The sequence below is a fragment of the Salvelinus fontinalis genome, chromosome 8 (genome assembly GCF_029448725.1).
Source record: "Salvelinus fontinalis isolate EN_2023a chromosome 8, ASM2944872v1, whole genome shotgun sequence".
Classification (NCBI taxonomy): Eukaryota; Metazoa; Chordata; class Actinopteri; order Salmoniformes; family Salmonidae; genus Salvelinus; species Salvelinus fontinalis.
This window is the reverse complement of record NC_074672.1, coordinates 30,320,076-30,346,721: the sequence shown is the minus strand read 5'-3', so window position 1 is coordinate 30,346,721 and position 26,646 is coordinate 30,320,076. Positions and strand designations below refer to the sequence as shown.

The 26,646-nt window shown below is 43.1% G+C and overlaps 1 protein-coding gene across 3 annotated transcripts in view; it reads right to left on the bottom strand.

The window, feature by feature from the left end:
• The window catches only part of LOC129861085 (dedicator of cytokinesis protein 3-like), an 80,470-nt gene that overhangs the window by 33,250 nt on the left and 20,574 nt on the right, over positions 1-26,646 (bottom strand). The window contains exons 2-9 of one of the 3 annotated variants that reach the window (XM_055932189.1): positions 23,043-23,126; positions 22,825-22,865; positions 13,232-13,290; positions 10,426-10,522; positions 7,369-7,517; positions 6,317-6,401; positions 1,836-1,877; positions 1,307-1,485 (exon numbers count right to left, since the gene is read on the bottom strand). In XM_055932189.1, coding sequence (XP_055788164.1) covers positions 1,307-1,485; positions 1,836-1,877; positions 6,317-6,401; positions 7,369-7,517; positions 10,426-10,522; positions 13,232-13,290; positions 22,825-22,865; positions 23,043-23,126 — 736 coding nt within the window. The remainder of the gene's footprint in view (positions 1-1,306; positions 1,486-1,835; positions 1,878-6,316; positions 6,402-7,368; positions 7,518-10,425; positions 10,523-13,231; positions 13,291-22,824; positions 22,866-23,042; positions 23,127-26,646) is intronic. The other 2 variants (XM_055932190.1, XM_055932191.1) reach the window with 2 other exon arrangements.

Sequence of the window (26,646 nt, the reverse complement as noted above, 5' to 3'; positions counted from 1 at the left end):
TCCTTGTGGCAGGTCAGGCGCCTGCAAGCTGGTGTTTCCTCCGACACATTCTTGCGGCTGGCTTCCGGGTTGAGTGAGCAGTGTGTCAAGAAGCAGCGCAGCTTGGCAGGGTCGTGTTTCGGAGGACCCATGACGCTCGACCTTCTCCTCTCCCAAGTCTGTAGGGGAGTTGCAGCGATGGGACAAGACTAACTACGAATTGGCTATCACGAAATTGGGGAGAAAAAGGGATAAAGGTTAAAAAAATTATAATAATAAAATAAAAAATGCAATGGTAGGCTACCCTTTGCCAGCCCATATCTGTGTGAAGCTGGATTCAGTGCTCTCATCTGCATTAATACCAAATATTGATCCAGGCTGGATGTGACAGCAAAGATGAGGTGCACATTGTCGACCACGCCCCCTGACTTTGAGAAGCTCCGATGCGACACGCATCAAACACACCCATCTCATTAGTGGTGGTGAGATAACAGACATTATGTCAGACTAATTTGCAATTAACTGCCCAACATTAAAAGTATGTGAGTATGAGTTGAGAAAATCAGAAATACTGTTAGAATGTTTTTCAATTGGCTGCAATAGCCCCAAATAAAAAAGTAAACACCGGCTGTTAATTACATAATTTCTTTCACATGGATGGGGTCGCGAGAATATTCAGATATGGGGTCGTTGGCCCAAAAAGTTTTGGAATTCCTGATTTAGCCAATGACACCTTCTTGATGAATAAATCAAATTCAAATGTTTGGTTGTCTCTCTATAATACTAGCCTCGTGGCTTTAGCTAGCCCAGATAGGTTCCCAATCTCCCAATCTCATAACTAGCTATCAAGCCATTTCAGACTATCAATCAAGTTAGAGTAGCTTGTCTAATTATCTTAGCTGCCATGCCTGCTGGCAAGGTTGCTAGACTTTAGAAAATACAAAATGTGCTTTAATTCTTGGGTTATGAGACTATATACAAGGGTGGCAGTTGTAGAAACTCCTAGGCATACAAGTTGCTAAAGAATCAATTTGATTGATAAATTAAAATGACAATTGAACAGGCAAAGTTCAATTGTCATTGAACAATTGTCATATTTTCTTTTACATAGAATTAGCCACAATGATTATGGCGTTAAGAGTGCTGGAAAAAGCTGTTTCATTTGTTTGAAAAATTCTAAATTCTCTGATATCCTATCATCCCCCCACCCGTGTGTAATTCATGCCCTCTCTAAAATAATGGGTGTGTGAATATGTCCTGTGTGTGAATGTGTCCTTTGTGTGTGTGTCCTGTGTGTGTATAGAGTGTTGACTGTGCATGTAGTGACCTGATCTGTTTGTTGTCGCGGGTGTCGTAGAGGGAGAAGAAGACGTCTGCGTCCTCGCTGATGGTGTTATAGGTGAAGCTCTTCAAGTTGATGAAGAGGTGGTGCTGCACCGGAACATGGCAACCGTCTCCATGACGCTGACGCATGCTGTCGCCCTGAGAACGAACGGACGACGAACACTAACAAGACAGGTCCTTATTGCGGGGCAAAGCTCCGACTGCGCTGCACACATGCTACGTGTATCTACCCTGTGAAGGTTGTCACCGTGTAGTAGACATTATAGTGGATGTGGTTTGCAAGGTAGGTGATCGTTCACATTGAATGGATTTGTGTTTGTCTTGTGTTTATGGCAGTGTTGATGGCGAAGTTGATCATTCAAAATGGTGCCATGTGTTTTATCAGTAAAATTATATTTTCAATTGAATGAGTGACAAAGTGTTGGTAATCATAAAAAATGGTGACGTGTCAAGTTCTCATATGCTGTATCTCCACTGGTTATCTAGCGTTGTAGATTTAATTGAGGTCATACCTGGTTTGTGCTTGGCTGGCCACTGTGTCGGCTGGATGCATGCTGTGGGGTACACAGAGGGAAAGAGAGAGAGATTTCAGTTTAGTCAACCCATTTTATTGCCTTCTTACTCATGATCAATAAACTAGTTCTGTGTGTACACCTCAAATCGGGCCTCACAAAGAACCCACACCTGTTGTGTAGGATAGTGCAATTGATGCATGAAATCTGATAAAAAGGCGCCCACCAATTTTGCCAAGAGGCTGCTTCAGTGAGCTGTATCACTAAAATAAGCCCACGAGGTAGAACGTTAGCCCGTGGGAGACAAGAGGACAAAGCCTGTATCACCTACACACACACATAGTCACACACACACACCACTGTGCTCTGCAACCTTAGAGCTCTCCTTTACTCCTGCCTGAAGAGGCGCCACGGCCTGTGTATCCCGCCAAAAATAAGCTCACTTTCATCGACAGAGTGTGGAGGCTTTTTGGCAGGGATGCTCCACACTGTTGTTTCTGGGCCAAGCACTTACTGCACTAACAATCTTCCTGCAAAGCCGCAAAAAACGGCACAGGTATAATAGGCGACCGCTGGGAAGTTGGACCCTTTACTATTGGTCAGACTGGCTCTACCATTTCCAAGATGGCTTCCCCCAAAACATGACATGGGCATCTATCTGAGCAGTGACTACACTTAGCTAATTCTGGATCTGGCTGAGTATTATTTCACTGGAGGTGTAAACCTAATTTAGAACTCCCTCCTACATTACTACAGTATAGAACTTCCTCCTACATTACTATAGCTTAGAACTCCCTCCTACATTACTACAGTTTAGAACTCCCTCCTACGTCAATATAGTTTAGAACTCCCTCCTACCCTACGTTACTACAGTTTAGAACTCCCTCCTACCCTACGTTACTACAGTTTAGAACTCCCTCCTACCCTACATTACTACAGTTTAGAACTCCCTCCTACCCTACGTTACTACAGTTTAGAACTCCCTCCTACCCTACGTTACTACAGTTTAGAACTCCCTACTACCCTACGTTACTACAGTTAAGAACTCCCTCCTACCCTACGTTACTACAGTTTAGAACTCCCTCCTACCCTACGTTACTACAGTTTAGAACTCCCTCCTACATTACTATAGTTTAGAACTCCCTCCTACCCTACATTACTACAGTTTAGAACTCCCTCCTACCCTACGTTACTACAGTTTAGAACTCCCTCCTACCCTACGTTACTACAGTTTAGAACTCCCTCCTACCCTACGTTACTACAGTTTAGAACTCCCTCCTACATTACTCAAGTTTAGAACTCCCTCCTACATTACTATAGTTTAGAACTCCCTCCTACATTATTATAGTTTAGAACTCCCTCCTACATTATTATAGTTTAGAACTCCCTCCTACATTAATATAGTTTAGAACTCCCTCCTACATTAATATAGTTTAGAACTCCCTCCTACATTATTATAGTTTAGAACTCCCTCCTACATTAATATAGTTTAGAACTCCCTCCTACATTAATATAGTTTAGAACTCCCTCCTACATTAATATAGTTTAGAACTCCCTCCTACGTTACTAAAGTTTAGAACTCCCTCCTACATTATTATAGTTTAGAACTCCCTCCTACATTACTATAGTTTAGAACTCCCTCCTACATTACTATAGTTTAGAACTCCCTCCTACATTACTCTAGTTTAGAACTCCCTCCTACATTACTCAAGTTTAGAACTCCCTCCTACATTACTATAGTTTAGAACTCCCTCCTACATTATTATAGTTTAGAACTCCCTCCTACATTATTATAGTTTAGAACTCCCTCCTACATTAATATAGTTTAGAACTCCCTCCTACATTAATATAGTTTAGAACTCCCTCCTACATTATTATAGTTTAGAACTCCCTCCTACATTAATATAGTTTAGAACTCCCTCCTACATTAATATAGTTTAGAACTCCCTCCTACATTAATATAGTTTAGAACTCCCTCCTACATTAATATAGTTTAGAACTCCCTCCTACGTTACTAAAGTTTAGAACTCCCTCCTACATTATTATAGTTTAGAACTCCCTCCTACATTACTATAGTTTAGAACTCCCTCCTACATTACTCAAGTTTAGAACTCCCTCCTACATTACTATAGTTTAGAACTCCCTCCTACATTACTATAGTTTAGAACTCCCTCCTACGTTACTAAAGTTTAGAACTCCCTCCTACATTATTATAGTTTAGAACTCCCTCCTACATTATTATAGTTTAGAACTCCCTCCTACATTAATATAGTTTAGAACTCCCTCCTACATTAATATAGTTTAGAACTCCCTCCTACATTACTATAGTTTAGAACTCCCTCCTACATTATTATAGTTTAGAACTCCCTCCTACATTATTATAGTTTAGAACTCCCTCCTACATTAATATAGTTTAGAACTCCCTCCTACATTACTATAGTTTAGAACTCCCTCCTACGTTACTAAAGTTTAGAACTCCCTCCTACATTAGTACAGCTTAGAACTCCCTCCTACGTTACTACAGCTTAGAACTCCCTCCTACGTTACTACAGCTTATTGAAAATCCCAAGAGAACATTTTAGATATAATTTATTTATTATTTCTTAACTGGAGATGGGATTAGTTTACGTAACCCAGACTGTAACATGTAATTAATTTACAATAACTCAACGTGTGTGTTTTTACAAAACCTCTTCTAGGTTGTCACAGCGCATTCTCGCTTGTGAGAGTCACGTGCGTGCTGGGAGAGGGACAAACTCAATATGACAGCAACGTGCGCTTAAAGAATAGGGGGGATGAAATGGTTAGATCGACAACCGCGGAGTCGCGCCTCTCATGAGTCACCTTCCTATGGATGATTTGATAAATCGGCACATTCCCTAACACACACACACACACACACACACACACACACACACACACACACACACACACACACACACACACACACACACACACACACACACACACACACACACACACACACACACACACACACACACACACACGCACACACATGCACTCCAAAACCCTCACTCAGAAAATGCATACAAGACACACACACACACATTTACACGTTCATAAGAAGGCAGACACACACAAAATCATATAGCACACAAGCATATGCACACACACACTCACACGCACACGTACATGCACACACAAACACACAAACAGAATCCAACATTAATTTGCATAAACACTCTCTGTGTCAGTGTACCATACAAATAAATAATTAACACCCACACACTTCTATTAAAATACTATCACACACAAGAGTCATATCTGTGGAAGTACACTTTGCATGTATAATATCTGTGGAAGTACACTATGCATGTATAATATATGTGGAAGAACACTATGCTTGTATATACATAGTAAATGCACATCTTGAGGGCAGGTTGACTTTTATTGGGATGAGTCTTGTCCTGGAGGCAGAACTGAGCTGCAAAGACAAAATTGGCAATATTGTAAAAATTCATGAAAGAAAAAAAACTTGCTTTTTGGTCTTAATTTAAGGTTAGGGTTAGGCATTAAGGTTAACAGTGTGGTTAGGGTTAGGTTTAAAAAAAATAGTAATAATTGATGACTTTGTGGCTGTGCCAGCTAGTGACCAGAGCTGCCTCTAGAACAAGATTCGTGACCTGCATCTTGAGGGTCACTGTTTTCTCAATGGCCAGGGGGTGACAGAGTTAACGATAATGGCCAGGTAGTTGACAGAGATAACGATAATGGCCAGGGGGTGACAGAGTTAACGATAATGGCCAGGGGGTGACAGAGTTAACGATAATGGCCAGGGGGTGACAGAGTTAACGATAATGGCCAGGTGGTTGACTGAGATAACGATAATGGCCAGGGGGTTGACAGAGATAACGATAATGGCCAGGGAGTTGACAGAGATAACGATAATGGCCAGGGGGTGACAGAGTTAACGATAATGGCCAGGTGGTTGACTGAGATAACGATAATGGCCAGGTGGTTGACTGAGATAACGATAATGGCCAGGGGGTTGACAGAGCTAACGATAATGGCCAGGGAGTTGACAGAGATAACGATAATGGCCAGGGGGTTGACAGAGGTAAAGATAATGGCCAGGGGGTTGACAGAAATATCGATAATGGCCAGGGGGTTGACAGGGGGAACAATAATGGCCAGGGGTTTGACAGGGATAACGATAATGGCCAGGGGGTTGACAAAGGTAAATTATAATGGCCAGGGGGTTGACAAAGGTAACGATAATGGCCAGGGGTTGACAGGGAGAACAATAATGGCCAGGGGGTTGACAGGGCTAACGATAATGGCCAGGGGGTTGACAAAGGTAAATGATAATGGCCAGGGGGTTGACAAAGGTAACGATAATGGCCAGGGGGTTGACAGAGGTAACGATGTGTAATACATTTGCATTCACACATAACACCCACATAATATGGCCATGTACAGAATGCACCAATTACAGATAAAGTTTCATATGTTCACAGTACCAATTTGTAGAGTTCAGATATACTGATATGATCCGGATCCACCATTTCAAACTCCTTTCTAGGAACAAGGTCCAAGCCAAGGTGCCTATTGAGAGAGAGAGAGAGAGAGCGAGAGAGCGAGAGAGCGAGAGAGAGCGAGAGAGAGCGAGAGAGAGCGAGAGGAGCAAGAGAGAGCGAGCGAGAGAGAGAGAGAGAGAGATGGGGAGTCCACAAATCATAACATTAACCATCCAAGAAAACACAACTGACATTCAAAAAAATTATTTCAAAAAGCATTTCCTCATCGAAAAAATACCCTCATTAATAAGCACTGTCTGAACAACTAATTAGCTCATTGGCAGCACGTTAACATTCATACAACTTCCCAACTAAACAGTGTTTTTATGTTGTATGCAGTTTAGCTAAATATACATATTTTTTAAGTATCTAAAGTTCACCCAAATCCATTTAACTAAGATTAAGGGAAAAGTTCAAGTTGACCCAACAGATGGCCTTTTCATTTTAAGCTCTTCCTTGGATGATGAGGACGGAGCCCAGAGAGCTCTCTCTACGGGTGGCTACTAATCTAGTTGATAACGTAGGATCAATCAGTAAGGACAGCTCACTTTACACCATTCAGTAAGCGCAATATCATTCACATTGCTTCCTCTTCTATGGGCACAGCAGAAATTTATATCTGATGTTGACAATGTTCTCATCAACAGCACAGCATCATGTCCAGGGCTCTAAATTACAATTTTCGTTGGTAGCACTGGTGCTCCAAACTTTTAAAAGATAGGAGCACAACATAGGAGCACCCGTCGGATGGTTAGAGCATGTTGCTGGCAACACCAAGGACCTGGGATCAATTCATTCCCCTTGGGGCCAACTATAGAGTACTGCATAAGTACTATGATAGGTACTAGAAGTCTCTTTGGATAGACGCATCTGCTAAATGACTGTCATTACATTACATCTACATTATATACTGTAACATGATACAGTGTTATACACACACACGCGGTCACACTCAATATGGTCTCTTGCCTATGCAATACAGTACAATAACTCACTCGTTGCCCCAGTCCAGGCGCACAGTGATGTGGCGTTTGATCTCTCTGGTCTGGTCTTGGGCCAGGTGACCCTGGATGAGCTGCCGGCGCAGGTCGATGAGCTCATTCATCACATGACGCAGTTTGTGGAACAGGTCCACCTTGTGCTTCTGTGTGGATCACATACACAACAATATGATCAAAACATAGAACATTGCATATGACATTACATGGTTCAATACACATTGAGTCTTGGAGACTCTCACACTATAGTATGCCTACTGTATATTGGTCTGAACAATGACGTTTCCATGTTAGTACCTCTATGTTGATGAGAGTTCACTGGTCTGTTATGGGAGAACCCAGTACCTCCAGCTCCAGGCAGCCTCATGATTCGATCCCTGGTTTTAAATATACTTCCATTATGAAACACACAGCTAACCAACTAGCTACTGTCAGAGTGCAGGTGTTCCTCCTGAGAGTAGAAGGTCAGGGTTATGAAAGTGTAATGAGTGTTAATAAAACACACTGTGACATGGCTGTGTCATGAAATAATTATGCCGGAATTATGCAACTATTGAGGAAAATGGTTCAGTGAAGCCTATTTCTCTGTTATTAACAACCAACAAGGATCTTTCTTTCTACTAGAGGTTACATATGATACCATATGATAGAGCTAAAATACTAGTATAATCAATTAAGAATATATTTTTTTTTAAGTCCTACTAGGCAACCTAGTTACCATATGAGTTCTACTGGAGGCAACTTAGTTACCATATGAGTTCCACTGGAGACTACCTAGTTACCATATGAATTCCACTGGCGGCGGCCTAGTTACCATACAAGTTCCATTGGAGTCTACCTAGTTACCATACGAGTTCCATTGGAGTCTACTTAGTTACCATACGAGTTCCATTGGAGGCTACCTAGTTACCATACAAGTTCCACTGGAGGCTACCTAGTTACCATACGAGTTCCATTGGAGTCTACCTAGTTACCATACGAGTTCCACTGGAGACTACCTAGTTACCATATAAGTTCCACTGGATGCTACCTAGTTACCATACGAGTTCCATTGGAGGCTACCTAGTTACCATACAAGTTCCATTGGAGGCTACCTAGTTACCATACGACTTCCATTGGAGGCTACCTTGTTACCATACGAGTTCCATTGGAGGCTACCTAGTTACCATACAAGTTCCATTGGAGGCTACCTAGTTACCATACGACTTCCATTGGAGGCTACCTTGTTACCATACGAGTTCCATTGGAGGCTAACTAGTTACCATACGAGTTCCATTGGAGGCTACCTAGTTACCATACGAGTTCCATTGGAGGCTACCTAGTTACCATACGAGTTCCATTGGAGGCTACCTAGTTACCATACGAGTTCCACTGGAGGCTACCTAGTTACCATATGAGTTCCACTGGAGGCTACCTAGTTACCATACGAGTTCCACTGGAGGCTAACTAGTTACCATACGAGTTCCACTGGAGGCTAACTAGTTACCATACGAGTTCCACTGGAGGCTAACTAGTTACCATACGAGCTCTACTGGAGGCTACCTAGTTACCATATAAATTCCATTGGAGGCTACCTAGTTACCATATGAGTTCAAACATAATTAATTAGGAAAATAATATTTTTTAAGTCCTACTCAGCTGACCTACAGGTGATACAGGGTTTCATCAGCCACAGCTTCATGGAACAAACTTTTCTCCATGACCAAGGACATCACTTTTAATTGAGCAGCGCACACTACTTCCAAGGTTTGTTTAAATAAGTGCAAAGATTAAGCGCATCCACAACGTTCATGTACATTTAATGAGGGTAAACCTTCCATGTTCTCAAACTGCTCCTGGCTGTAGGAAAACAAAGATTTTAGTCAGAGTTGATGAGGCATCTCGGACGGCTGTTCTGTAAGGCCTAATTATGTACATTACAACAGATACACATTAATGCTCAAGCCATCGCTCCCTGAAGTACCACTATGAATTCTAATTGACAGCAAAATGCCTCGAGGGCAAAACATTCAAGGAAAAATCGAATAAACGTGTCAACATCTAGCCAATGATACATCCTGCTTTTTATGGATGGTAACCGTGGTGGTGACTGGCTACACTGGCTACCAAACAGGGGGCAGAATGAGTGCAGTGTTAAATCAATGGTTTGTATTAGTCGTGCTTGACAGGAAGTTACATCACCACAGTCCTGCCCCAGGCTCCTTGGCTCCTCTGAGCATGAGCAGTCCTCAGTGAGAGGTTACGTAAAAACACGCTGCCAGCTCGACAACATTTCCCTCCTCTCAGCTCAAGCTGCAGCTACTGAATGTAGCTACATCCTCCTGGCTCCTGCCCCCTCTACACTTAGCATGATAAGGGTTTATTTAGGTCTCATGGAACATTTATAAAGTGAGAGGAGGATGAGGATGCTGGCTGAATGTACAGAACTGTATTGGGATTTAAGTTGATGTTATAATAGACCATGACAGGTAAACATTAGCCTGGGCCAGATCTGTGTGGGCTTTAGCTATCTCCTCTGACTATCATTGGTATGAATGGCATGCCAATGATAGAGGAGTTGGCTACTGCACATAGAGATCTGGGACGAGGCTAGACAAAGAGCTGTGGTAAGAGCAGAGTGACATATAGTGAAATTGCCTATGACAGCTAGCTATCTAGGACATTATTTATGGCCAATGACTATTTTTGGTTTTACAGTAATATGAAGACAGAGTGGAGTGACAGCCTTTAGGACATGTTATGGGGATTCATGGGAAGGGGCTGTATTTGCAGTACAGTGTGTTCAACCGCAATTGTTTCTTACTATCCCACAGTATCTTGCAAATAGACATGGGTTTTTCAGGTATTGAATGAGGTGGATGAAAACTGCATACTGTAGCTAAAAATGTCTCTCATCAAATCCCCTGAGCTGTGTATGTAATGCAAGGATGGATGCAGCTCTTTTCTTGTTCCCTTTCTGATGATCTTCTAACCCTGCATATTGCATCTAAACGGACCCAGTGTTTCCTCGCCACTAGACAGAGGTCTCGCAGTGAGAGGTGAAACGGTACTCACCACGTAGAGTTGCTTCCACAGCACGCCCCATTCCTGCAGGGTGGAGGTGGTCTCAGTGATGATAGGGTCTTCCAGAGGCACCACCGTCTCACACACCCTAGGGTGAGACACACAGTTATAGAAACAGAGTCAGACACTCAGAAACATTCAGATTTGACAGAGATGGAAACAAATAGAGAAACAAAAACACAAATGATTGAACGCACGCACTAACACACATGGATACATACACACATTCAAGCATGTATGCACACACTCACTCACACATACACAGACATTTAGATCACTGCCCTGAGCTGACACTGTAATGACATAACTCATGATTCAAAATAATAAAACATTACACAGTAATGAGCTTTTCACTTTGTGAAATGAGGATTACAATGGATCATTAGAGCAAAAACACAATAGACATTTATTGTTCAGAGTGCCAACCATGAGACTGACTACATGTAAGACAAGAGAAAGACCTTCAGCAAGACAAAGAGAGAAGACACCAGGTTGTTGTGAGATGTGGTTCTCTGCACTGTGGTTTTGTATTCCATAATGTACAACTATGCATTGCCTACCTTTACATTTTGTTCTTTATAAAATGGGTCTAGTTAAAATCATAAGACAGTCCATCCATTACATAACAAGTTAGAATGATACTATATATCTCCAGCATAGATGTGATGCATTGGGAGAACTGAGGAGAAACCGTACAGATGTATGATGTTAATTTGAGCCAGTTTTCCACAGTAGGAAAAGAATCTTGCAGCAATATGAAATGTGAATTATTATGTGGTTTCTAATTCATGGACATTATTTGTTGGGGTTGATACATTTTTCTTTAGGGCAAATCAAGTCTGACATTTTAAAGTGGAAATTACAAACTTTAGAAGCCTTCTTAAACCTTGAATACACTACAAGTTCCAATTTCATGCTGTGTAGGAAAGTTCTCAGCAACAAAAGAGTGATCAAATTAAGTTCCTACATCTGTGGGTGTTTCATATCATTAACCACACTGAACAGCAATGCACATATCTCAAGTGCAACTCTGAGCGGGGAAGTGTCACAATACCAACTTCTACACCGTTAATTGATGATTGGGCGTCAGGTAGCCTAGCGGTTAAGAGCGTTAGGCAAGTAACTGAAAAGTTGCTAGTTCGAATCCCCTAGTCAACTAGATGAAAAATCTGTCGATGTTCCCTTGAGCAAGGTACTAAACCCCAATTGCTCTGGATAAGAGTGGCTGCTAAATGACAGAAATGTGAATTTAAATGTTAAAATGTAATTGTTTTAAAAGCAAACGAGAGCTCACTGACTAGGTCCTATGTGCTATAGCGGCACTGGAGGGCGTTGGTGTAACACTGTGAAGTATCCTCCCAGTCCACACTGAAGTATCCTCCCAGTCCACACTGAAGTATCCTCCCAGTCCACACTGTGAAGTATCCTCCCAGTCCACACTGTGAAGTATCCTCCCTGTCCACACTGTGAAGTATCCTCCCAGTCCACACTGTGAAGTATCCTCCCAGTCCACACTGAAGTATCCTCCCATTCCACACTGTGAAGTATCCTCCCAGTCCACACTGAAGTATCCTCCCATTCCACACTGTGAAGTATCCTCCCAGTCCACACTGAAGTATCCTCCCAGTCCACACTGAAGTATCCTCCCAGTCCACACTGAAGTATCCTCCCAGTCCACACTGAAGTATCCTCCCAGTCCACACTGAAGTATCCTCCCAGTCCACACTGTGAAGTATCCTCCCAGTCCACACTGTGAAGTATCCTCCCAGTCCACACTGTGAAGTATCCTCCCAGTCCACACTGTGAAGTATCCTCCCAGTCCACACTGTGAAGTATCCTCCCAGTCCACACTGTGAAGTATCCTCCCAGTCCACACTGTGAAGTATCCTCCCAGTCCACACTGTGAAGTATCCTCCCAGTCCACACTGTGAAGTATCCTCCCAGTCCACACTGTGAAGTATCCTCCCAGTCCACACTGAAGTATCCTCCCAGTCCACACTGAAGTATCCTCCCAGTCCACACTGTGAAGTATCCTCCCAGTCCACACTGTGAAGTATCCTCCCAGTCCACACTGTGAAATATCCTCCCAGTCCACACTGTGAAGTATCCTCCCAGTCCACACTGTGAAGTATCCTCCCTGTCCACACTGTGAAATATCCTCCCAGTCCACACTGTGAAGTATCCTCCCTGTCCACACTGTGAAATATCCTCCCAGTCCACACTGTAAAGTCACTGATCCTATCCTAATCTCCATCAACACTAGCTGATAAATAGCTGCCTGCCTGTCTGCCTGTCTTTGCTCTGCCTGCTCTCTGCTTCCACTGCCATGAACAGCTTTTGTGCCTTGAACAGCTCTGATGACCACTGCTGTCTTGTGTGTCCATTGGAGGGTGTGTGTGTGTGTGTGTGTGTGTGTGTGTGTGTGTGTGTGTGTGTGTGTGTGTGTGTGTGTGTGTGTGTGTGTGTGTGTGTGTGTGTGTGTGTGTGTGTGTGTGTGTGTGTGTGTGTGTGTGTGTGTGTGTGTGTGTGTGTGTGTGTGTGTGCTGGCATGCTTCGCTGGCAAAGCAGAACTAATGCTGTTTAAGTATAGATCCTCACAGATCAGTGATGAGGGAAATTAGGCAACAGAAATGGGCAAGACATGCACACACCACCCATCATTGAATCTGACCCAATGGCAGCACGACAGTATGTTGTGGGAAAGACAACGCTTCCTTTGACCTCCATGAACCAATGCTCCTGTTCCACTTATCTCATCTATCACAGTGGTCTTATGACTTAACAGGAAGAGACTCACCCTCTGTTGCTGACTGTGGATTTCTTCAGGTGGACATAGCTGGCTGGGAATATACCCTGCTGGATGGATAGGGCAGAAGTGTTAAAAAGAGAGTAGCAAGGTCCTGCAACTGAAGACCATAGTCCTGTGTTATACATGCATGTAAATAGTATGTCCCACATGTTGCATGTGTGTCCTATGTTGTACTTGTTATGCTTTGGTCAACTGTAATGTGGAGCAGTTGTTAGAGGAATAGAGCTGTGTTGACAGAGACAGACTACTGTAGCAACAAGCTACTCTTAGATTGTGGCTATTTTAATACTGCTCTAACTCTCTCTGACATACACACATACACTAGCACGCATGCACACACACAAACCCAGACACACACACAAGCTGCATATGCAGAAGTGCCAGCCCAATTGTAGCTGAGCTGGGGACGACAGAACAGTGCAAACTGCCCCCCGTGCAGTTCCTCTTTTTGCTATAATCTGACAGATGTGATAAATTGGCCACAGTGAGCACAGCTGATTGTGGCAGCTCAGGGAGAGTATGAGCGAGGGAGCGTGGGAGGAAGAGTACATAACAAAATGGAGGCATGTTGGTGGGGAACTGTAAATAGCTCATGAAAGTAGTGAAAGCAGGACGGGCATTAGCATCACATAAGACCTTGAGAGATCTGCCAGGATTGTGAGAAGTTTTTGTGTGTCTTTCTGGAACAGTATGTTTTCTGACATAACTCTAAATCTTACTGACCTTTGACTTCAGGTCGGTTTCAAAGAATGATGAGACAAAAGAGGTATCTGTAGCCTGGTCCCAGATCTGTAGGTTAGTGCTTTATCCCTCTGTCCAGCACTGTCATGACATTGTAGACGAGTAAACCACATACAGATCGGGGACCGGGGCCAGGCTAAGGCATCACTGGTTTCCCAGCTTATTAAGATACTGACTGAGTGACTGGTATCAGATGTCAGACATTTTGAGTTGGAATATGAAGCCGGAGGAACGGGTACGGTAATAGACATGGTTTACTAAACAATCGTTTGGATCGGAAGAGGATGTGTCAGTAATATTTAATAATAATTTACTGCAGTGCAGAATATTGATCATTGGCAGCAACCAAGGTGGTGCATTGCTTGGAGGTACTGTACATATTTAGTTCAAACATAGTGTACGCAAGGTACACACATCCAATAAACTTCCACAGCTGCAGGCAGGTATAGTACCACCTTTGGTCTCTTGGCTGTCCCACCCCAACCAGAGGTCAGCTCCCACTCAGCCCAGTCAAAGCTCTTCTCTGTCCCGGCACTCCATTGGTGGAAACAGCTTCCCCCTGATGCTAGGGGAGTAAAGTCCCTACCCATCTTCTGAAAATGTCTGAAACCCTACCTCTTCAACGAGTATCTTAAATAAGAAATCTCAGTCTTATCCCTATCCCCAAAAAATAACAAATAAACTTGCACTTGACTTTTCCTACTAGCACTGACTTTGCTGACTTCTTTGAGGAAAACATGTATTACTACAACTGTGATATGTGGTTGTCTCACCTAGCTATCTTAAGTTGAATGCACTAACAGTAAGTCACTCTGGATAAGAGTGTCTACTAAATCAGTGGATCCCAGCATTTTTTGGTTACTGTAGCACAAACTGAATTTTGCTCTGACTGGCGTACTCCTGAAGTACCCCCTCCTGTGCATTTTACCAGTAGGTCTATGGTCTCAAGAGTCTTCTTAAGTACTGTACCTCCTGTGGATAGGCGAAGTACACCCAGGGGTCCTTGCACCCCCGGTTGGGAACTACTGTGCTAAATGACTAAAATGTTAATGTAAAATGTAATGATACCATAGAAAAAATAAGATGAATACTTGCACAATGTTTGAATGCTCTTTGATTTCGAAAGTAATGTGGTCAGCCTGACAAAGAGACACTTAGCAATCAAAACATTGCTATTAAAATATAGGATCATTTTAGCAGCTGTAAGGGTATTTTCTTTTTACTGTACCTATCTAGGCCTTGTGTTAATCGAGCTCAATCTGGAGGAGAAGTGTGCCAATTTACATGGAGCTGCATGTCAGAACAGCAGCTCTCTGGATGGGATGGCAGGAGATACTTGCTGGTTCAGACCACGTCCTCCTCCCCTCTAACTCATCTCACAGCTAAACACAAACTGCTGCAGACTTTAATCTTAGATGCTCCAACATACTCTCCTCCTACACTCATGTAGGGTGGCAAAATTCTTGGAATTTTCAATAAATTCCCTGGTTATCCAGAAATCTTGGTTAGAGGACTCCGGATTTCATGCATATTCCATCCCGATTCAGGGAACCATCCAACTGGGATTTCGGGGAAAACCAGGAAATTTAAATTCCAGGAATTTAACAACCCTATAACTCATCTCATTGGAAGAGAGATGAATGGTGAAAAGTACACTTGATGCCACAATATAGGCCTCTTTGTATGAGCGGTAAAACACGTGTGGCTGTATTTTAACAAAACCTAATGTAATGGTAAATCTAAGTGCAGGCGGTAGCGGGGTGTGTCAGAAATAGTTTTGTCAGAAATTACCCGCGCACTTGATGGCGTTGGCGCAAAAGGGCTGGGTTGTGGGTGTGTCGAGGCTTGGCTCCTCGCTGGCCAATCTGAACGTCCTCCATGGCGAAATATGTGGTTGCTTCAAGTTGTGTATTTTATGGTACTTTTTAATGTATTGCCTTGGAATTAACTCCATTTCAGATGTTAGTTTATAGTTTCTTAAATGGCTTACAGAAACGAAAATAACAAAATGTAGACCTATCTTTGCTAAATATGTTAACTTGAACCCATTTGTTCTAAGGAATCACATGGCATTCACACTGATACAGGGGCTAAATTAAATCAAAGTTAATTTGTCACATGCACCGTACAGTGAAATGCTTACTTACAAGCCCTAACCAACAGTACAATTTTTAAGTAAAAAATAGGTATTTGGTGAACAATAGATAACTAAAGAAATAAAAAACAACAGTAAAAAGACAGTGAATAATAACAGAAGCGAGGCTATATATAGTAGCGAGGCTATAACAGTAGCGAGGCTATATATAGTAGCGAGGCTATAACAGTAGCGAGGCTATTTATAGTAGCGAGGCTATAACAGTAGCGAGGCTATATATAGTAGCGAGGCTATAACAGTAGCGAGGCTATAACAGTAGCGAGGCTATATATAGTAGCAAGGCAATAACAGTAGCGAGGCTATATATAGTAGCGAGGCTATAACAGTAGCGAGGCTATATATAGTAGCGAGGCTATAACAGTAGCGAGGCTATATATAGTAGCGAGGCTATAACAGTAGCGAGGCTATTTATCGGCACCGGTTAGTCGGGCTGATTGAGGTAGTATGTACAGTTGAAGTCGGAAGTTTACATACACTTTGGAGTTGGAGTCATTAAAACTTATTTTTCAACCACTCCACAAATTTCTTGCTAACAGACTATAGTTTTGGCAAGTCGGTTAGGACATTTACATTGTGCATGACACAAGTAATTTATCCAACAATTGTTTACAGACAGATTATTTCACTGTATCACAATTCCAGTGGGTCAGAAATGTACATACACTAAGTTGACTGTGCCTTTAAACAGCTTGGAAAATGCCAGAAAATGATGTCATAGCTTCAGAAGCTTCTGATTAGGCTAATTGACATAATTTGAGTCAATTGAAGGTGTACCTGTGGATGTATTTCAAGGCCTACCTTCAAACTCAGTTCCTCTTTGCTTGACATCATGGGAAAATCAAAAGAAATCAGCCAAGACATCAGAAAAAAAAGGGTCTGGTACTTCCTTGGTAGCAATTTCCAAACACCTGAAGGTACCACGTTCATGTGTACAAACAATAGTACGCAAATATAAACACCATGGGATCACGCAGCCGTCATACCGCTCAGGAAGGAAATACGTTCTGTCTCCCAGAGATTAACGTACTTTCGTGCGAAAAGTGCAAATCAATCCCAGAACATCAGCAAAGGACCTTGTGAAGATGCTAGAGGAAACAGGTACAAAAGTATCTATATCCACAGTAAAACTAGTCCTATATCGACATAACCTGAAAGGCTGCTCAGCAAGGAAGAAGGCACTGCTCCAAAACCGCCATATAAAAGCCAGACTACGGTTTGCAACTGCACATGGGGGCAAAGATCGTACTTTTTGGAGAAATGTTCTCTGGTCTGATGAAACAAAAATATAACTGTTTGGCAATAATGACCATCGTTATGTTTGAAGGAAAAAGGGGGTGGCTTGCAAGCCGAAGAACACCATCCCAACCATGAAGCACAGGTCGATCGTTACACCTGACCTCAATCCGATAGACAATTTGTGGGCAGAACTGAAAAAGCTTGTGCGAGCAAGGAGGCCTACAAACCTGACTCAGTTACACCAGCTCTGTTAGGAGGAATGGGCCAAAATTCACCCAACTTATTGTGGGAAGCTTGTGAGAGGCTACCCAAAACATTTGACCCAAGTTAAACAATTTAAAGGCAATGCTACCAAATACTAATTGAGTGTATGTAAACTTCTGACCCACTGGGAATGTGATGAAACAAATAAAAGCTGAAATAAATCATTCTCTCTACTATTATTCTGACATTTTACATTCTTAAAATAAAGTGGTGATCCTAACTGACCTAAGACAGGGAATTTTTACTAGGATTAAATGTCAGGAATTGTGAAAACTGATTTTAAATGTATTTGGCTAAGGTGTATGCAAACTTCTGACTTCAACTGTACATGTAGGTATGGTTAAAGTGACTATGCATATATGGTAAACATGTCACGTTCTGACCATAGTTCTTGTGTGTTTACCTTGTTTTAGTGTTGGTCAGGACGTGAGCTGGGTGGGCATTCTATGTTTTGTGTTTCTATGTGGGGATTGTCAATTGGCCTGATGTGGTTCTCAATCAGAGGAAGGTGTTTGTCATTGTCTCTGATTGGGAACCATATTAAGGTACAGTAGCGTAAAAGAGGGGTTGTCGGGTGGTGGGACACAATGCAGATAGTCCGAGTAGCCAATGTGCGGGGCCACCGGTTAGTCGGGCTAATTGAGGTAGTATGTACATGAATGTATAGTTAAAGTGACTATGCATATATGGTAAACAGAGTAGCAGCGGTGTAAAGAGGGGTTGGGGGGGGGGAGGCAATGCAAATTGTCCGGGTAGCCATTTGATTACCTGTTCATGAGTCTTATGGCTTGGGGGTAAAATCTGTTGAGAAGCCTTTTGGTCCTAGACTTGGCGCTCCGGTACCACTTGCCATGCGGTAGTAGAGAGAACAGTCCATGACTGGGGTGGGTGGGGTCTTCGACAATTTTTAGGGCCTTCCTCTGACACCGCCTGGTGTAGAGGTCCTGGATGGCAGGCAGCTTAGCCCCAGTGATGTACTGGGCCGAACGCACTAGCCTCTGTAGTGCCTTGTGGTCGGAGGCCGAGCAGTTGCCGTACCAGGCAGTGATGCAACCAGTCAGGATGCTCTCGATGTTGCAGATGTAGAATCTTTTGTGGATCTGAGGATCCATGCCAAATCTTTTTAGTTTCCTGAGGGGGAATATGCTTTGTCATGCCCTCTTTATGACTGTCTTGGTGTGTTTGGACCATTCTAGGTTGTTGGTGATGTGGACACCAAAGAACTTGAGGCTCTCAACCTGCTCCACTACAGGTCTGTCGATGAGAATGGGGGCGTGCTCGGTGCTCCTTTTCCTGTTGTCCACAATCATCTCCTTAGTCTTGGTTACGTTGAGGGATAGGTTGTTATTCTGGCACCACCCGGCCAGGTCTCTGACCTTCTCCCTATGGCTGTCTCGTTGTTGTCGGTGATCAGGCCTACCACTGTTGTGTCGTCTGCAAACTTAATGATGGTGTTGGAGTTGTACCTGGCCACGCAGTCATGGGTGAACAGGGAGTACAGGAGGGGACTGAGCATGCCCCGAGGGACCCCCCGTGTTTCGGATCAGTGTGGCAGATGTGTTGCTACCTACCCTCACCACCTGGGGTTGGCCCGTCAGGAAGTCCAGGATCCAGTTGCAGAGGGAGGTGTTGAGTCCCAGGGTCCTTAGCTTAGTGATGAGCTTTGAGGGCACTATTGTGTTGAATGCTGAGCTGTAGTCAATTAATAGCATTCTCTCGTAGGTGTTCCTTTTGTCCAGGTGGGAAAGGGCAGTGTGGAGTGCAATAGAGATTGCGTCAACTGTGGATCTGTTTGGGTGGTATGCAAATTGGAGCGGGTCTAGGGTTTCTTGGATAATGGTGTTGATGTGAGCCATTACCAGCGCCTTTCAAAGCACTTCATGGCTACGGACGTAAGTGCGACAGGTCTGTAGTCATTTAGGCTGGTTGTCTTAGTGTTCTGGTGCACAGGGACTATGGTGGTCTGCTTGAAACATGTTGATATTACAGTCTCAATCAGGGACATGTTGAAAATGTCAGTGAAGACACCTGCCAGTTGGTCAGCACATGCCCGGAGCACACGTCCTGGTATTCTGTCTGGCCGAACGGCCTTGTGAATGTTGACCTGTTTAAAAGGTCTTACTCACGTCGGCTACAGAGAGCGTGATCACACAGTAATCCGGAACAGCTGATGCTCTCATGCATGCCTCAGTGTTGCTTGCCTCGAAGTGAGAATATAAGTGATTTAGCTCTTCTGGTAGGCTCGTGTCACTGGGCAGCTCGTGGCTGTGCTTCCCTTTGTAGTCTGTAATAGTTTGCAAGCCCTGCCTCATAAGACGAGCGTCGGAGCCGGTGTAGTACGATTCAATCTTAGCCCTGTATTGGCGCTTTGCCTGTTTGATGGTTCGTCTGAGGGCATAGCAGGATTTCTTATGCTGCCGGGTTAGAGTCCCGCTCCTTGAAAGCTGCAGCTCTACCCTTTAGCTCAGTGCGAATGTTGCCTGTAATTCATGGCTTCTGTTTGGGGTATGTACGTACAGTCACTGTGGGGACGACGTCCTCGATGCACTTATTGATAAAGCCAGTGACTGATGTGGTGTACTCCTCAATGCCATCGGAAGAATCCCAGAACATGTTCCAGTCTGTGCTAGCAAAACAGTCCTGTAGTTTAGCATCTGCTTCATCTGACCACTTTTTTATAGACTGAGTCATTAGTGCTTCCTGCCTTAATTTTAGCTTGTAAGCAGGAATCAGTAGTAGAGAATTGTGGTCAGATTTACCAAATGGAGGGCACGGGAGAGCTTTGCACACATCTCTGTGTGTGGAGCACAGGTGATCTAGAATTGTTTTCCCTCTGCTTGCGCATTTAACATGTTGATAGAAAATAGGTCAAACTGATTTTAGTTTCCCTGCATTACAGTCCCCGGCCACTAGGAACGCCGCCTCTGGGTGAGCAGTTTCCTGTTTGCTTATTTCCTCATACAGCTGACTGAGTGCGGTCTTAGTGCCAGCGTCTGCCTGTGGTGATAAGTAAACAGCCACAAAAAGTATAGATGAAATCACTCTTGGCAAATAGTGTGGTCTACAGTTTATCATAAGATACTCTACTTCAGGGGAGCAAAATCTAGAGACTTCCTCAGATTCCGTGCACCAGCTGTTGTTTACAAATATGCACGTCTGTGTGCTGATCTATCTAGCCGGTGCAGCATATATCCTGCTCGCTTAATATTCATGTCATCATTCAGCCACGATTCCATGAAACATAAGATGTTACAGTTTTTGATGTCCTGTTGGTAGGATATTCGTGATCGTACCTCGTCTAATTTATTGTCCAATGATTGTACGTTGCCGAGTGATATTGACGATAACGGCAGCTTTCCCACTCGCCTTCTCCGGATCCTTATGAGGCACCTAGACCTATTGTAAATTGCATTATTGCTGAGCATGGACCAGCCAAACATTGTCAATAAGCAAAATTACATGAATTATTGATGAGGCCTAAAAATAATGAATAATTCGAATAAAATTCTAAACAAAACAACAACTTGTTTTAAATAGGCTATGTCTCACTCACAGGCACCATCATTTCTCCCCTTGGGCATATAACATTAAAACAACGCAGACTATGGAGGGTTTTACACACATCCAAACGTTTCACAGTAGCTGGACAAAGATCCAATCCCCGTTATACCCGTCCACTCCCCGTTATACTGCTCACAAATAGGCCTGTTTTCTGAACATAATCGGAACCATTTTACACATCAGATCGCATTCACACATCTCCGAGAGTTGCATTGCAAGCGATTCACGGACATTGTCACCATAAAATCAGGAAGGTGAATCATTCTAATAAGTTTGGTTGTAATAAAATTAAACGAAAAACAAGCTGCGTTTTTTATTGACAACAACAAGAAGAAATGTATGTAAAATCTCATGATATCATAGAATCGCCAGGATCTAAAAGACACGCGTTGCTGATGAACCAGCCTTTGTTATAGTAGGTCTAAGGGAGGGCTTGGGTTTTGAACATATGAAACAGAAAACAAGCTATTTTGACAGGTTACAGATAACTTCTAAATACTGAGGTTCACCGGTATTCACCGAGGTTCTCATCTTTTGTTTCATGATGGGCATAGACACGTAGCCTACATCATGGAGCGGGTTTTACGCACGTCCAAAACGGGACCTGCATGGCAAAAATAATGTTGGCCTGCCTACAATACATAGATAAAAAGGGAACGTCAGCTCACTGTTTTACACCTCTCAAATTTGATATTTTAATAAAGCTTTGGGGATTAAGATGTATTTCCAAGCTGTCTCAGGAGCCAACCCCTTCCTTTATCGACAGTCTTGACTACTTCGCGATTGCATTGGGCAGACAAAAAAAGCCTTCATTGAGAAGAGAGGAGGCTATGCTTGCTTTTTAATAAAATCAAACGAAATGGGTTTCTAAGTAAGAAGTATACAGGCACCAAAAGCACTACTCGCACATGTGCAGTGTGCGTCACGGTTGGATAGGCTGTGTTTCCGCTGTCCAAATTCATGCCATAACCAACTGCGTTACCGCTAAAACCAGCTTTTGGTTGGTCTTAAATATCCACATCAGCGCTGCCTGACATTAGCACTTTTGATCATGTTTTTAAGGATACACTATATAGGAACAGTATATCCGTTTTTCAGGAACTGATATACTGTAAGACAGGTAAATTGCCGAACCTGGCGTTAGGGCTGGAAAATGTCCGTGCGACAGTTTTTACATGACAAAATTGCAAACTAACCTGCATTTGACACTGGCACCGTCTAACACCAGACAAAAATCGAGCCCTTGCTCTGTAGTAAATTAATAGTATATGTGGGTGGCTCTGTAAGGTGGTGAACTGAGAAAATAAATTGTGTAACTCTTATTGTACGTTAACCACTACTCGTCCAATACAACGCCTCCAGAAATCTAAATGTGTATTGTATTATTTGCTGCATAGAGGAAAGAGAGACAAAATATCCTTGATTGCACCTAACAACACATACTAATTGCTGCACCCAAACATGCTTACTTTTCTTAGCTTGTTGTGCTGGTATGGAGGTTTTCATTAGGAAGCACGTTGCTGTAAATAAATAGCTTCAAACAAACGATGTCTGATTGCTACCTGGTCTAAAAGGACCCCTCTGCAAAATGAAGAGAATATGATTGATTGATTGATATGTTTACCTTGATGGAAGGCTTCTTGGTGGAAAACCCTCTGTACCAGCCTAAAGACAGATTAAAGATGCATATCAACCAGCTGAACAAGGACTATGACTATTACCCTTAATACACATACACACACTTTGAACTTGAAGTGCTGTTTTTAGATTAAGGTAAAGTGGTTAAACTTTACAATGTTACTCACTAGTATTCTCTATAAAGGGTTACTCAGCAGCTCTTACCTTCAGTCTTCTCCAGGATCTGCACAGTCTCTCCTATCTCCAGAACCAGGGCCTGACATACTGAGCTCCGGAAGTTGCAGATCACTGAGAGGAGAAAGTAAAGGGTCAACAATGTTACATTCATGAAGTCATCTCCGTTTCTGCTGTAGCCAACATGTTGTCAAGGTAAAGTTGTGACATTGTTTTTTTTGTGATCAATTGTTTATTTTTCAGTGAAAAGAGATTTCTCAAAGCTCAAATTACACAAAGCTCTGTTCATCCCTATATCCCTTTCCCGTAAACATCAGGTAAACATCAGGTAGACAGGTACCCAGCCTGAGGATGAGATACAGTACCCTGTCCTTGGCTTTGTCCTTATGTTACTTTCCACAAGGTGCATCCCTCCCCATCAATGTCATGTGTTTTGGTTTGTTGCTGAGCGGTGATCACAGCTTTTTTAATAAGCTGTTTTGTGCAAACATCTAAACAACACAGCTCACCCAACTGTAAACAGACTCCCCTCCCTTAAGAGTGTAGGCATTTTAATAGGCAATTCATTATTAAAAAGTCCTGATTTTAATGCAATGTTAAGTTAATTACACTGTCTCCAAATATAGACCCCACACACAAAGCACACATTCTGCTGCTAAGTAGTAGGGGTAAAAGCTGAATGCTGAATTGAACTGTGTGCCTACAATGTGTTCTTGCAGCAGCATAAATTCAACCAATGCCCTTTAAATTATACAGAGTACTGCTCGCTGAATATTTAAAAAATGTATACATTAAATACATGCTTTCTCATGTGGACAAATATTCTGCCTCCATTGTGTTGTGTTATGGAGAAAATGGGGGTTCATGTTTGCAGTAACTGCAAAAAGTTACAGTGAAAACAAGGAGTCACGTATGCTCCCTCTCCGGCCTCTGGGTCACCAAGCTGCTGGTTATGGGCACACCTGTCACCATCGTTATGCGCATCAGCACATTATGACACTCACCTGGACTCCATCACCTCCTTGACTACCTGCCCTATATACAGTTGAAGTCAGAAGTTTACATACACCTAAGATGGAGTTGTTAAAACTCGTTTTTCAACCACTCCACTAATTTTTTGTTAACAAACTATAGTTTTGGCAAGTCGGTTAGGACATCTACTTTGTGCATGACACAAGTAATTTTTCCAACAATTGTTTACAGACAGATTATTTCACTTATAATTCAATGTATCACAATTCCAGTGGGTCAGAAGTTTACATACACTAAGTTGACTGTGCCTTTAAAGAGCTTGGAAAATTCCAGAAAATTATGTCATGGCTTTAGAAGCTTCTGATAGGCTAATTGACATAATTTGAGTCAATTGGAGGTGTACCTGTGGATCTATTTCAAGGACTACCTTCAAACTCAGTTCCTCTTTGCTTGACATCATGGGAAAATCAAAAGAAATCAGCCAAGACCACAGAAGAAAAATGGTAGACCTCCACAAGTCTGGTTCATCCTTGGGAGCAATTTCCAAACGCCTGAAGGTACCACGTTCTTCTGTACAAACAATAGTACGTAAGTATAAACACCATAGGACCCCGCAGCCGTCATACCACTCAGGAAGGAGACGCGTTCTGTCTCCTAGAGATGAATGTACTTTGCTGCAAAAAGTGCAAATCAATCACAGAACAACAGCAAAGGACCTTGTGAAGATGCTAGAGGAAACAGGTACAGAAGTATCTATATCCACAGTAAAGCGAGTCCTATATCGACATAACCTGAAAGGCCGCTCAGCAAGGAAAAAGCCACTGCTCCAAAACCGGCATAAAAAAGCCAGTCTACGGTTTGCAACTGCACATAGGGGCAAAGATCGTACTTTTTGGAGAAATGTTCTCTGGTCTGATGAAACAAAAATATAACTGTTTGGCCATAATGACCATTGTTATGTTTGGAGGAAAAAGGGGGTGGCTTGCAAGCCGAAGAACACCATCCCAACCTTGAAGCACGGGGGTGGCCGTATCATGTTGTGGGGGTGCTTTGCTGCAGGAGGGACTGGTGCACTTCACAAAATGGCATCATGAGGTAGGAAAATTATGTGGATATATTGAAGCAACATCTCAAGACATCAGTCAGGAAGTTAAAGCTAGTTCGCAAATGGGTTTTATAAATGGACAATGACGCCAAGCATACTTCCAAAGTTGTGGCAAAATAGCGTAAGGACAACCAAGTCAAGGTATTGGAGTGGCCATCACAAAGCCCTGACCTCAATCCTATAGAAAATGTGTGGGCAGGACTGAAAAAGCGTATGTGAGCAAGGAGGCCTACAAACCTGACTCAGTTACACCAGCTCTGTCAGGGGGAATGGGCCAAAATTCACCCAACTTATTGTGGGAAGCTTGTGGAAGGCTACCCAAAATGTTTGACCCAAGTTAAACAATTTAAAGGCAATGCTACCAAATACTAATTGAGTGTATGTAAACTTCTGACCCGCTGAGAATGTGATGAAAGAAATAAAAGCTGAAATAAATCATTCTCTCTACTATTCTGACATTTCACATTATTAAAATAAAGTGGTGATCCTAATTGACCTAGGACAGGGGATTTTTACTAGGATTAAATGTCAGGAATTGTTAACAACTGAGTTTAAATGTATTTGGCTAAGGTGTATGTAAACTTCCGACTTCAACTGTATGTCACTCCCTTATGTTCCTTCCCCAGGCGTCATTGTTTCTGTTTCATTTTCCTGTCTGTGTGTTGTTCGTGTTTCTTGTTTTGAATTATGTTTCAATCATTTATTAAAACACTCACTCCCTGAACTTGCTTCCCGACTCTCAGCACATATCGTTACAGAATGACGCCTCACCAAAGTGAAGCATCAGGGAGTGTTTTTGTTTTGGCGGTGCTGTCGGGTCCAGGTGTCAGAACCGGAGCTACCTGGAAAGCCTTAGCCGGTTTGTTGGATTCCCATGCCTTGGTAGGTTTGACGGGTTCCCCTGCCTCGGTAGGTTTGACGTGTTTCCATACCTCAATGGGATCGATAGGCTCATAAGCCTCAGCGGGCTCGATAGGCTCTCATGCCTCAGCGGGCTTAATAGGCTCTCATGCCTCAGCCGGTTCATCAGGTTTCTGCACCTCAGCGGAGGCGTCTGGTCCGTTCCTGATCCCCGCGATTGACCCTGTGGTTGGCGTCCTGCGGCTGGGGCCAGCCGCGCCGAGGAGGGGGTGCTGTCACTTATACTCTCTCGGCGGTCTAGGTCGCCATGCTCCCGTGCCTCAGCTGGATCGACAGGTTCCCGCGCCTTTGCAGAGGTGACCGCTCAGCTCCTGATCCCCGGGATGGTCATCTTGGTCGGCGTCCTGCAGCCGGAGACGCTCGTCGGGGAGGGGGTACTGTCACGTGTGCTCCCTCCGGCGTCTAGGTCACCAGGCTGCTCATTATGGCGCACACCTGTCACCAGCGTTACGCGCATCTGCGCATAATGACATTCACCTGGACTCCATCACCTCCTTGATTACCTGCCCTATGTCACTCTCTTTGGTTTCTTACCCAGTCATCATTATTTCTGTTTCTTGTCTGTGCATCGTTTGTGTTTCTTGTTTTGTATTATGTTTTGTTCATTTATTAAATTATTCACTCCCTGAACTTGCT